Raw genomic sequence first — 12,198 nt, 5'->3', positions numbered from 1 at the left:
TCATGGCTTCAACTGGATTTGTGGGAAGGAAATACTTTCCCCCTTTCAAAGCTACTCCCTGACATAAGGAGTTCATTTTCCATTTGGGTTATCTAGAAGCTGTCTCACATACCTTTGGGGAGTGGAAATGGTCTGCCCAGGGTAAGGGGTTGTATCTCCCTCCACCCCTTACCTATTTTCCTAAAGTAATATGATCAGGTAACATTTGAAGAAGAAGCCAATTTTTTCTAGTAAATATTTACTGGATCATTATACACCTACATCCTCTCTGAAGTTACATTCATATAGTGTGCATTTCTGCTCCATTAGTAACTGAAGATTTCAAAAGATTTGGCACCCATCCCAGTATCAAAGGGAGATAAATCTTTCTGTCACTTAAGTGGGCAGATAACTTTCAGCTTTTTATCTAGAATGTTTTAGCCCGAGAGTACTGGATTTGCAAGGTAGTAGTAGTTTTCCTAAAGTATTATGTGTGTAAATATTATTGAAGAAAAATGTATGAAATATGTACACTGCATACTGCAAATATTCTATACTTTGACATGTTGGGATGGGGAAGAGAGACTTCATATTTTATCAGATAAATTCCACTTGTTTTGAACAAGTTTTCTCTGTATGTCAAATCATTTGGTCATTTGGGATTCATCCCAAGAAAAACTGAATGATGAAATAACTATTGCACTGGACGTTAGTAAAAAATTATTTATGTGTTGCACTGTGACATGGAGTAAATGAAGCTGAAGTGTTGATTTGTTTTAATTTTTTTTCTCACCTCGACAATATTACTTTTCAGATTTGCATGTCAGCACAGGTCGCTGATCAAAGAGAGATTGGAACTGGGTCGCATGTTAGTCTTCATTTGCAGTGAGGTTGAGACAAATCTGAAGTACCTGTTTCAACTTGCACCTCCAGAAACCAATTATCAGGTATATCTTATATTTACTGAATAAGTCCATGATTGATTGTATGCCCATGTGTCAGTTTTAGCATTTGAAGAGGCCAGGCATCCGTCAAGCATATTTCTTTTTGTCACGTTCATCAAAGTTCTAACTAAAAAATTGTAAAATTCTGGAAATGTTTATATTGATTAAATCAGTTTCTTGTGTGTTTGATTATAAAACCATCAACAACAACAGCAACAATAGTATTTTGTGCAGGATATTTGTTCAGAAAGTAAGTTTGAAAGGTAACCTAGAACAAGGTCACCTATTTTCCACTTATTCTCTGAAATGACTAGACCAGTTTCAACCAGATATGGCAGGGACATTCTGACATGAAGGCCTTCCAAAGTTTAACAAATCAGGTTGATTCAGTATCAGATATTACTAGCTTTTAAAAGCGGAAGAAAAACCTAAAAAAGAATTTGAACAAATTAGACAGAAAGTATCTTCGTAAGAAGATGTTTCAAATTTTACAATTAATACTGATCTGCTGTCAAATATGGCCACCATTACTGAGAGCAGGAAAAAAATCTAATATAGCTTTTCAAAATCTGCTGGAAAGAAGCTAAGCAAATTGGACAGAAAGCTTTTTGACAGTGATGCTGATCTACAAAAAATATGGTAACTGTTACTAGAAATATAGTCTTTAATGACCTCATTGCTGTTGTGTGGAATTTGCATGAAAATATTTAGTGCGATTTTGTTAAAAAGCACATGATGTAGATACCTACCTGCCAACCCTAAGTCTTGCAGTAAGTCTTAACCTTACATCTTGTTGGTCAGACTTACCCAAAAAGTATTAACTGCCTTACATCTTGTTGAAAACTGGTCAGACTTACCCAAAAAGTATTAACTGCCTTACTGTGAAAGTATCATCAGGGTTGGCAGGTCTGTAGATATCTTCAATTTGATATGCATATTTTGGTCTCTATTTAGGTTTCCCTACTATTTCTATTTAAATAATTTTTTTGTTGCTTTTGTTGTTCAACTGGTCATAGACCAGAAGAACTTGCAGGATAGTTTGCTGTCTATAGTCCTTCATTCTATTAGCACAAGTTTGTTATTGGTACTCCTCCTAAGCTATGTGGAGTATTGCTATGAAACTGTACACACACATTCATCCTATGATCTAGTTGGTCCCAAATGAAAATGGTATGGTTCACACTTCCAATATGACCACCATAGCATTCATAATAATAATCTTATCACTACTCCTTGTATATGGCTGGGTATATTCTATAGTATCATTTATTTTTGTCAGGCTAAATTTTCATGGTTTTGTTAAAAATGGCATTTTTGTGGGTACTTAAATTCTTGGTTTTGCCTGTCAAAATTTGCATATTAGTAGATATTTAATTTCATGGTTTAACCTCTACAAATACCTAAAATAAAGAATACAAAAGAATAAAACTATGCCAATGCAAACAACAGTCACATTAATGTTTAAAACAATACTACCACCTGTATGAGCACAAATTAAAGACCTGGTAAGTTCAATAGTTACACCGTGTTTTTGACCAAGTGAATAACATCAGTCAGAGCTGATGCAGTCAACAACACTAAAACAGTACTTCCATTTCCATGAGCACAAATAAAACACCTGTCAAGAATAATTACCTTTGCCATGTTTTCGTTTGAGTGCTCAACATCAAAGGAAGCCAACACAGCCAACAACACCAATCCAATTGGTTATTAAAGTATATTTGAATGATCTCTTACTTAAACCACTGTCCATCAGGTTGCACCATCAGTACTTTCTGATGATCATGACATTAACACAGTGGCTTAAGCGTCATAAAATTCAACTTAGACCCCCCGCTGAATGGATAATTGCAGCTTACATGACAATGAGTGAAAGATCAGACCTAATTATCAGTGGTTTAGAGAAAGCTGGACTTGATTAATACAGCAATTTGGCGATTATTTACCTGAGAAGCATTTAACAGTACCATGAGACTTGATTGACACGATGTTGATACATTGACTTTGTCCAAAAATCTGTGAAGTGTGAGCTTTAATACTCTGCTGTAATTAGTGTATATATGTAGTGTTTCATTAATAATAGTGTTTCAAGAAATAGTTATAGTATTTTACAGGATTGTTGTTCTTTTGGATTAAAACTGCATGGATAAAATGAAATGTGCTTTCAGAAGGATTTAAATGTTTCAACAACAGTTGTACTGGAATGAAGGATCAATTTGAATAAGTATTAAACTTAATTTTCATTTACTGTTATTTGCATTATTTTTTCTTTCATTTTCAGTATTATATTGTTTGAATACCTTATGCTTTTTCTCTATTTTCTCTCTATCTTTACTTACCTCACATATCGATTTAAGGCAGTGAGTGTAAAATTACGGCTGTTGGATACCTTATTGAATGTGTGCATTGAAACAATATAAAATGATTTATCATTCTTGTTTCAAGAGGTTAAAATAAAAAATAAAACAAACACATGTAAAAGCTAATATTTAATTACCAGATTACAGTATTGATCTTGATTTATCAAATAATAGTAGCTGTGTTAATCTCTAGTTATGAAACACTGTAAGAAAACGGGGGTGGGGGCACATCCTACTTGGCTCTTTTTTCATTGTGCTGTCCACTGGCCCTGAATGAAAATGGTGCTGATCTTACTCCAATATGGCACTATAGCAGCATTCTAGAAAATATGTTATCCCTACTCCTTCTGAATGGCAAGTCATATTGACCTGAGGTTCTTATAGTTTGTAATTGCTCCTCCATGAAAATAACTAACCCTCGACATATTACCATGGTGACTATGTTGAAAATATTATCTTGACTTCCAGATGGAGGGTGTTTCAAAATGGGGATTTCACCAGCAGACTTCTTATGATGCCTAGTTGGTCCTAAATGAAAATGGTGCCTGTCATACATCCAATACAACTGCCATGATGGGTGTCATAAAAATCTCATTGTCACTACTTTGCCTGAATAAATGATCATTATGCAGTTTTGACCAAATTACTTCTAATGCTGTCTACTTTGTCCTAAATGAAAGTGGTGCCAATGTGACATCCAATGTGTCCACCACAGCAGATAATTCGAAAAAAAAACTTGTAATTTTGGAAGAATGTCAGATAGTTTCAACACTCAGCTGTTAAAAGGAAGAAATGATCTTATCTTGAATTCCTGGAAATAGCATTAATTCATTTAAGGGGCTCTTGTTATAATTTAGTTTTACATATGGACTGTGCTTGTTTTTTATGGAACCTTCAAAGTAGCTTGATAAATAGATATGGAATGCATTATTTATGTTTACGGGGATGATTTCATTAGATCTTTTGCAAGTTTTGTCAGATTGTTTAAAATTCTACTCTTAGAATTTTTCGGTATGTACCAAGGGCATGCAGAAGATGTATAAGATCAAGATTTTTATATTAAAGTGATTGCTAAATTTTCATAGTTATGAATATATTACAAGAAAAATGAAGAGTGTTGTTGGATATACTTTGAAAGGTTAAATATGGCCAAAAAAGCAGAAAAAAGGTGTGCATATTTTGAAAGGAAGGGAGAGAACTAACATTAAATTATCTTGTTTGCAGGTGTTTTCCCAGGGAGATGAGAAAACATTTCAGAAGTCGGTGAAGGTGCTGGGTTTTCAGATGAAGATAATTGTTAAACTGGTTCAGGATTTTACTGACTATCTGACTGACTGTGAGAAACAGCTGTTTCATCTGCTCATTTTCATTCAGAAGTAAATTTTTCACATTTCTATTTTGCGTAGTGTACTTGTATGAAGTACAGGAGAGTATGTGCTACATCTCATACATTGTCAAGCATTATCAGCATGTGTTATATCCCCAACATCATCAGCATTGTCAGCATGTGTTATATCCCCAACATCATCAGCATTGTCAGCATGTGTTATATCCCCAACATCATCAGCATTGTCATCATGTGCTATATCCCCAACATCATCAGCATTGTCAGCATGTGTTATATCCCCAACATCATCAGCATTGTCAGCATGTGCTATATCCCCAACATTGTCAGCATGTGCTATATCCCCAACATCATCAGCATTGTCGGCATGTGTTATATCCCCAACATCGTCAACATTATCAGCATGTGTTATATCCCCATCATCATCAGCATGTGCTATATCCCCAACATCATCAGCATTGTCGGCATGTGTTATATCCCCAACATCGTCAACATTATCAGCATGTGTTATATCCCCATCATCATCAGCATGTGCTATATCCCAACATCATCAGCATTGTCAGCATGTGTTATATCCCCAACATCATCAGCATTGTCAGCATGTGCTTTATCCCAAACATTGTCAGCATTGTCAGCATGTGCTATATCCCCAACATTGTCAGCATGTGTTATATCCCCAACATCATCAGCATTATCAGCATGTGTTATATCCCAACATCATCAGCATTGTCAGCCTGTGCTATATCCCCAACATCATCAGCATTGTCAGCCTGTGCTATATCCACAACATCATCAGCAGTCAGCATGTGCTATATCCCCAACATCATCAGCATTGTCAGCCTGTGCTGTATCCACAACATCATCAGCATTGTCAGCATGTGCTATATCCCCAACATCATCAGCATTGTCAGCATGTGCTATATCCCCAGCATTGTCAGGATGTGCTATATCCTCAATATCACTAGCATTGTCAGGATGTGCTATATCCTCAATATCACTAGCATTGTCAGGATGTGCTATATCCCCATCATTGTCAGGCATTGTCAGCATGTGCTATATCCCCAGCACTGTCAGGCATTGTCAGGATGTGCTATATCCTCAATATTATTAGCATTGTCAGCATGTGCTATATCCCCAGCATTGTCAGCATGTGCTATATCCCCAGCATTGTCAGGCATTGTCAGTATGTGCTATATCCTCAATATCATCATTTTATTCTGGGTTTGTCCCAATTCAAGTATAATAGGCGCTAGGCTAATCCCAGTATTAAATTGTATTCTGGGTTTGGTCCCAACTTAGAAAACTTTACTAGGCTGATCCCAGCTCAACTAAAATCTGGGTTAGGCATTTGAGTGTATTCTGGACTGATCCCAACTTAAGTAGGCCATGTGCTAGGCTGATTCCAGAATACTAATGTATTCTGGACTAATCCAGTCTTAAATAAATCTCTGCTAGGCTGATCCCCATAAGAGTGTATTCTGGGCTGATCCAATCTTAAATAAATCTCTGCTAGGCTGATCCCCATAAGAGTGTATTCTGGACTGATCCAATCTTAAATAAGTCTCTGCTAGGCTGATCCCAATAAGAGTGTATTCTGGGCTGATCCAATCTTAAATAAGTCTCTGCTAGGCTGATCCCCATAAGGATGTATTCTGGACTGATCCATTCTTAAATAAGTCTCTGCTAGGCTGATCCTAATAAGAGTGTATTCTGGACTGATCCCAACTTAAGTAGGCTATGTGCTAGGCTGATTCCAGGATACTAATGTATTCTGGACTGATCCAATCTTAAATAAATCTCTGCTAGGCTGATCCCCATAAGGATGTATTCTGGACTGATCCAATCTTAAATAAACCTCTGCTAGGCTTATCCCAATAAGAGTGTATTCTGGGCTGATCCAGTCTTAAATAAGTCTCTGCTAGGCTGATCCCCATAAGGATGTATTCTGGGCTGATCCATTCTTAAATAAATCTCTGCTAGGCTGATCCCCATAAGGATGTATTCTGGGCTAATCCCAGATTTGTGGAATTGAACTAGAATGTTCCCTGCCTGAAGAAAATATTCTTATTTTGTTGCTATTTAAAACTCTAAAAGAAATTAATTAACAGGTATGGCCTTTATGTTATTAGTATAGCATATAAGTATCAGATTGGTGAAAATGCATCTTCACCCATGGCAGCCCCTTGAGAAATTACTGAAACAAAGGCATACACAATACAAAGGCAAAACCCACCATGTTGGCACCAGTGGGTGGTGGTTGGCCAGCACAACGCCATAAGAATAACAGGATGCTGAGACATCCGAAAAGGTCCATCAGTGTAACTTTATTTTAGTCAAACTTACAGACTGGCAAAATGTTGGGACTTGATAAAAAATAGTTTTAAGGATACAGGAAATAGAAAGGTTGATCTTCTAAGTTCAGCAGAGCAGTGTTAAATAGATGAAATATCATGATTTGAATTAAACAACATTACTCATGATAATTGCTCATACAAATTTGATTTAATTTCAAGTGCAGTTATTGAGGGCTGTTCCAGTAAAATATAAATGGGACCCAGGGAAGGCACTTTTAAGGTAGAATAGTCACCCATAGATTCAATTTACAATTTTGCATTGTTTTCATTTGAACTCTTTGGGTGATGGTAGTACCCTAGCATATATTTACAAACAAATGCCTCCCTGGGTATCATGTATATTTCATTGGAATAGCCCTGAGAAAGTATTATGAATAAAGCAATTTTGAGTGTCAGAATAATCCTAACATGTCTGTTGTATTTGGGAATCTTCTCATTTAGCACAGTCATGACTTATTTGAACTTGTTTTCCTATTACAGAAACATGCCTCCAAGTTTATGTGCACCCAAGATTTCAGCGACACATGTAGATGAGATGAGACGACAGCTGTGTACTGCTATTGAACCCCTACTGATGGTGCTGGCTGCTAACAGAAGGTTCAGAGAGCTTTGTACTCAAGATAGAAGTAATTTATCTTCTCTTACATTTTTTCCAAAACTATAATCTTGACCCTGCTAAGTTTTCTTAACAAAATTTCAGGGCTGAAAAAATTTCATAAAGGTAAACTTGACCAGGGGAAGCCAACTGTAAAATTGAATCTTCCTGTAGGAGATTTTAGCTTACCAAAATAAGACAAAATAACAACAGTAGTTTAAAATAATAACATAAAATACAAAATATAAGAACCAAAAATGGTATGTCTGTTCGTTTATGTTGAACCAACAGAATGTCTTAGATGGAATATTGTCTATCATAATTAACCAAAATTTCTGGCCCTGTCAATTTTCCAAGACCACTCCCATGGCCTGGTAGTTAGAGCAGCCACCTCGAATGCATGAGGTCATGGGTTCAAACTGCGGCCAAGTCATACCATAGTCTTATAAAGATGGTCCTAACATCTGTCTTGCTGGACACTCAGCATTAAGAGGTTAGTGTTAGGACTGGTTGGCCTGGTATCAGGATAATATGACTGGGTGGGACATAATGCCCTATAAATCACAATGCAGACATCATAGCGATATGACTGAAAAATTTTTAAAGGCATGTTTTAAACAAATTCAAATCCAAAATCAAATCAATTTTCCTGACACCATATATTATCAGAATTTGTAATTTAAAGTAGTACAGAACATTTCTGGACACCATTATGATTTTTTAATTCAGTTAAAAAACTGGACATTCAAGTTGAAACTTAAGCTATGGAATGCTATACCCAGAGTAACAAACTAGTGTTTTAATAGATGACAGTCAGACTATAGACTTGATGAGGGTAATTCAGATTCTCAGTAAAGTGGATTAAATTATTTGATAAAAGCAATTTTTGTAGAGAATATGGATTATCTTTCAGATTTTTTGAACCAAGTATTATGAAATTTGGTGATACTTTCAGGTGTTAGTGAAAAATTATTTTTAATGTAACAATATAAATAGCAGAACTACCTGCATTCGGCGGTTTAGATATGTTATAAATATAATCTAGGTCATATTTGTTTTTCAAATGATGATTGAGACATGTTAGACTTCAGTCAATAGATTTTGTGAATAATTTTCTCGAACTGGTTTAGCATCATGATATCTTTCATGGTTCATGATCTTGCTTAGAATTTCCAGAAATGAAAATGTGATAATGATATTAATTGGGCCAGGTAACACATAACACTAACAGCAGTACATGTAATAAACAAACTGTCAGTTGTATTATTAAAAAAACACATTTTTTAACAAACATACAAAAAAGCATAATTTCCTTAGTACAACCACTTTCATGTACACTAGATAAGTACAACTACTTTCATGTACACTAGATTAGTACAATCTATTTCTTGTACTCTAGATTAGAAAACTCACTTTCATGTACACAAGATAATGAAATATATCTATAAGACAAAATGTATGCGAAGACAGGATGATCTTCTGAACTCCACTGCACTTATTGAAAGAAACAACTTGAATAAAGTTTGATTTGAATCACAAGAACCAGTAGAATCAGCTGAGATAATTGAGAATCATAATTAGCTGGAATCAATTTAAAAAAAGAAATAAGTATTCATTACACACTTGAATCCTGAGAACATGTAGACTTACGCATCCATTCAGCAATGTGTAATGTGCAGCGTTTACACCTACAGTATTCTTTACACATTTGAATACCGAGAACATGCCGACTTAAACATCCATACAGCAAAGTGTAGTGTGCAGTGTTTACAACTATAGTATTCATTATACATTTGAATCCTGAGAATATGTAGACTTACACATCCATACAGCAATGTGTAGTGTGTAGCCTTTATAACTACAGTATTCATTACACACTTGAATCCTGAGAACATGCCAACTTAAACATCCATACAGCAATGGGACCTGTTCACCTCTACAGATTCTCTGTATTTTGTATGAATGAAGCCCAACAAATACTCAATACGGATCCTTTATATAAGACAATGGAAAAATTACCAAATTGGCAGAAAATTAAGTCTTAATGTTTCATACCACTTCTAAAATTTATTTGTGTTTCTTGTCTGCAGGCATCAAATGGAGCAATAGGCAGTTTTTGAAAATGGCAGACCAGTTGATAAGTCAGCCAGAAGTTTTTAAAGATTTCTACCGATATTTGGCCATTTATAAAACAGCCTAATAAGGAGTTCATTGTGTTCAATGTGGTGTGTGGCAATTTGGATTTTTCTGTTGCACACGGTGGTGGAAGGGACGTAAAAAGACACGTTGAGTGTAAATCCCATAAGGAATAAGACACACAAAATAATCCTATGTCCTCATTCTTTAAATCACAGTGTCCAACGAAATGCATACTATCCATGCTGAAGTGATGGTAAGTCAGCTTTTGGCTAAGTTAAACTTGCCAATGAAAACAGCAGATTCATTAAACTGGGATTCAAAGAAAATGTTTCCGGACAGCAAATTCGCAGCAGAGAATGTAAACTATTTCAGACTATAGTTAGAAAAGTGTGATACTGGTTTTAGGAAAAGGTGTTCCTTTTTTTGGTAAAAGAAACAGATAATTATGTATTTTGTCATTTTGTGGAGGTAGTATTTTGTAATTGTTGAAACTACTGACAGCTGTTGAATAATATGGACACACTGATTTTGGATTACTGCTGGAGCCTTTAAAGGGTAAACAGGTCTGCCTTTACAACTACAGTATTCATTACAACTTGAATCATGAAAACCTACAGACTTACACATCCATACAACAGTTACCATGTATAGAGTATACAAAAAAATATATACAAAAACTTGCTGTGAGAAAGTACTTGTCAGTTCCAACATTTTTTCTACATTGTTTCAGAGCAAAATACTAATGGAACTGAATCACCTGAGGGAAGTGAAGAAAAGTATTTGCCTCACCTGTTAATTTTGATGCAGGTGTTAAATTGTTTACCTGCTCATCCAGGTGAGTCCTCCAATTGATACAGTTATGCTATCAGTTAAAAGACCTGCAGCTAAGTATGGTTACATCAGTTTGCATCCTATACATTGTTTAAATTTTCATACTAAACTCATGTTTATTTTCTATCTACTTTGTCTATTGTTAACTTCTTTCTGTCAAATACAACACCCGATCACATTAAACAACACAAGATATGGGTGGCCACCTAGTGGGATCAATGGGAGATAATCTGTAATAGTTACATTTCTTCATCTCTATGATATATTGATGGACAGACATTTTGTGTTCTTTTTATAAAATACATTTTTTTGTCTTTCAGGGAGGGAGGGAGGGATTTGTAGGTTGCAGGGAGTAATTTCCTGATGTTAATGTAATCAGAAAATTATTTTTGGAGAAATATAATTTACCAAAAAAAATTTCATTTTGCATCTACTCATAACATTGACCATATGAACCAGCAATAGACTGTGTTTATAAAAATCTTAGAAACTGACTGGTTCTTAACCAGAGCATATTATATAGATGAATGTAGATGTCAGAAATGTTTCCTTTTATGTGTAGTTTCTAAAGAATACCCCCCCCCCCAGGACAACAGCTCAGTGTATAAATTTTACAGGTAGTCTTTTTCCTCAAAGATGCTACATGCCCGAGTTATATCAGTTTATTAAGCTTGTCTTTCCCTATCATTGAGGTGCATGGGAATGCTATACTGCCTTTCAAACATCTGTATGATTATGAGCAAAGCCTTGTGTGCACAAGTTTACTGTTGTGATGAAATGTTTCAAATAAAATAAGTCAGTAGAATTTATTATCAAATAAACACAAAATGGTCTTAGTAGAGATGAATGTCTGCACACAAAATGTGTGACCTTGCCAATTTCTCCAGATCACTCTTATTATAAAAGTGGTGTGTGTGTCAGCATATTGCACTAAAAATAGTCACATGCATTTTTTTAAATCCAGTCAATGTATGTCAGTGTTGCTAAGGCAAACAATGGACATGTAGTAAAAGTTACTGATTGTACTTTGCACAATTACTGATGGACATCTGTCAAGGTAAATAGGTCTTAAATCTTTAGTATTTGCTGGCCATGAGACCTGAACATTGTTATTTTTTTCTGAAATTTGTACAAAATACATTTACAGTTGATGTGGTGACCAAATGGATTGCTCCAGTTGTGTATCCAGAAGATGGGCAGAGGGATGATGTTCTAACAGCTGTGTTTAAATCTGTTGCTAAGTGTAAGTTTGTCAGATACAGAACTTAATTGTATATCAATACAAGATATAAGTGAAAAATGTTCAAAGTTAGCAATGTGTTTTCAGTCTCTACAGAATATTTAAAACCTATCAGAGGCAACATACAGTGTATACTTCTAACTCGAGTCCATCTAAACTGCACAAAACCATATCTGCCATTGCACAATGCACTTGCAGATCTAGGTCTCTTTTGTTTGTTATGAATAATGAGAAGATTAAATAACAGGCCCTGATCATCTGGCACATCTGGAAGATCAGAGTTTATGCTTATTAGCATTTGGACTTGACTTAGAAAGCAGTCATTGGTTAAAAAAAAGAAAAAGTCATTGCCTGGAATACAAATCTGTAAACCATCTTTTTTAAAGATTATTGGCAGGTTCATGATCAATA

General features: G+C 35.3%; 1 protein-coding gene across 1 annotated transcript in view; it reads left to right on the top strand.

Moving 5' to 3' along the window:
- Positions 1-12,198, top strand: part of LOC149780447 (FIGNL1-interacting regulator of recombination and mitosis-like) — a 96,858-nt gene that overhangs the window by 44,600 nt on the left and 40,060 nt on the right. Inside the window, exons 10-14 of the mRNA XM_089937385.1 lie at positions 794-926; positions 4,508-4,659; positions 7,463-7,608; positions 10,447-10,551; positions 11,695-11,790. Coding sequence (XP_089793511.1) covers positions 794-926; positions 4,508-4,659; positions 7,463-7,608; positions 10,447-10,551; positions 11,695-11,790 — 632 coding nt within the window. The remainder of the gene's footprint in view (positions 1-793; positions 927-4,507; positions 4,660-7,462; positions 7,609-10,446; positions 10,552-11,694; positions 11,791-12,198) is intronic.

Source organism: Sinohyriopsis cumingii, chromosome 16 (genome assembly GCF_028554795.1).
Source record: "Sinohyriopsis cumingii isolate HCF-2022 chromosome 16, ASM2855479v2, whole genome shotgun sequence".
In the NCBI taxonomy this organism is placed as follows: Eukaryota; Metazoa; Mollusca; class Bivalvia; order Unionida; family Unionidae; genus Sinohyriopsis; species Sinohyriopsis cumingii.
This window is presented reverse-complemented; position numbering and strand designations above follow the sequence as displayed.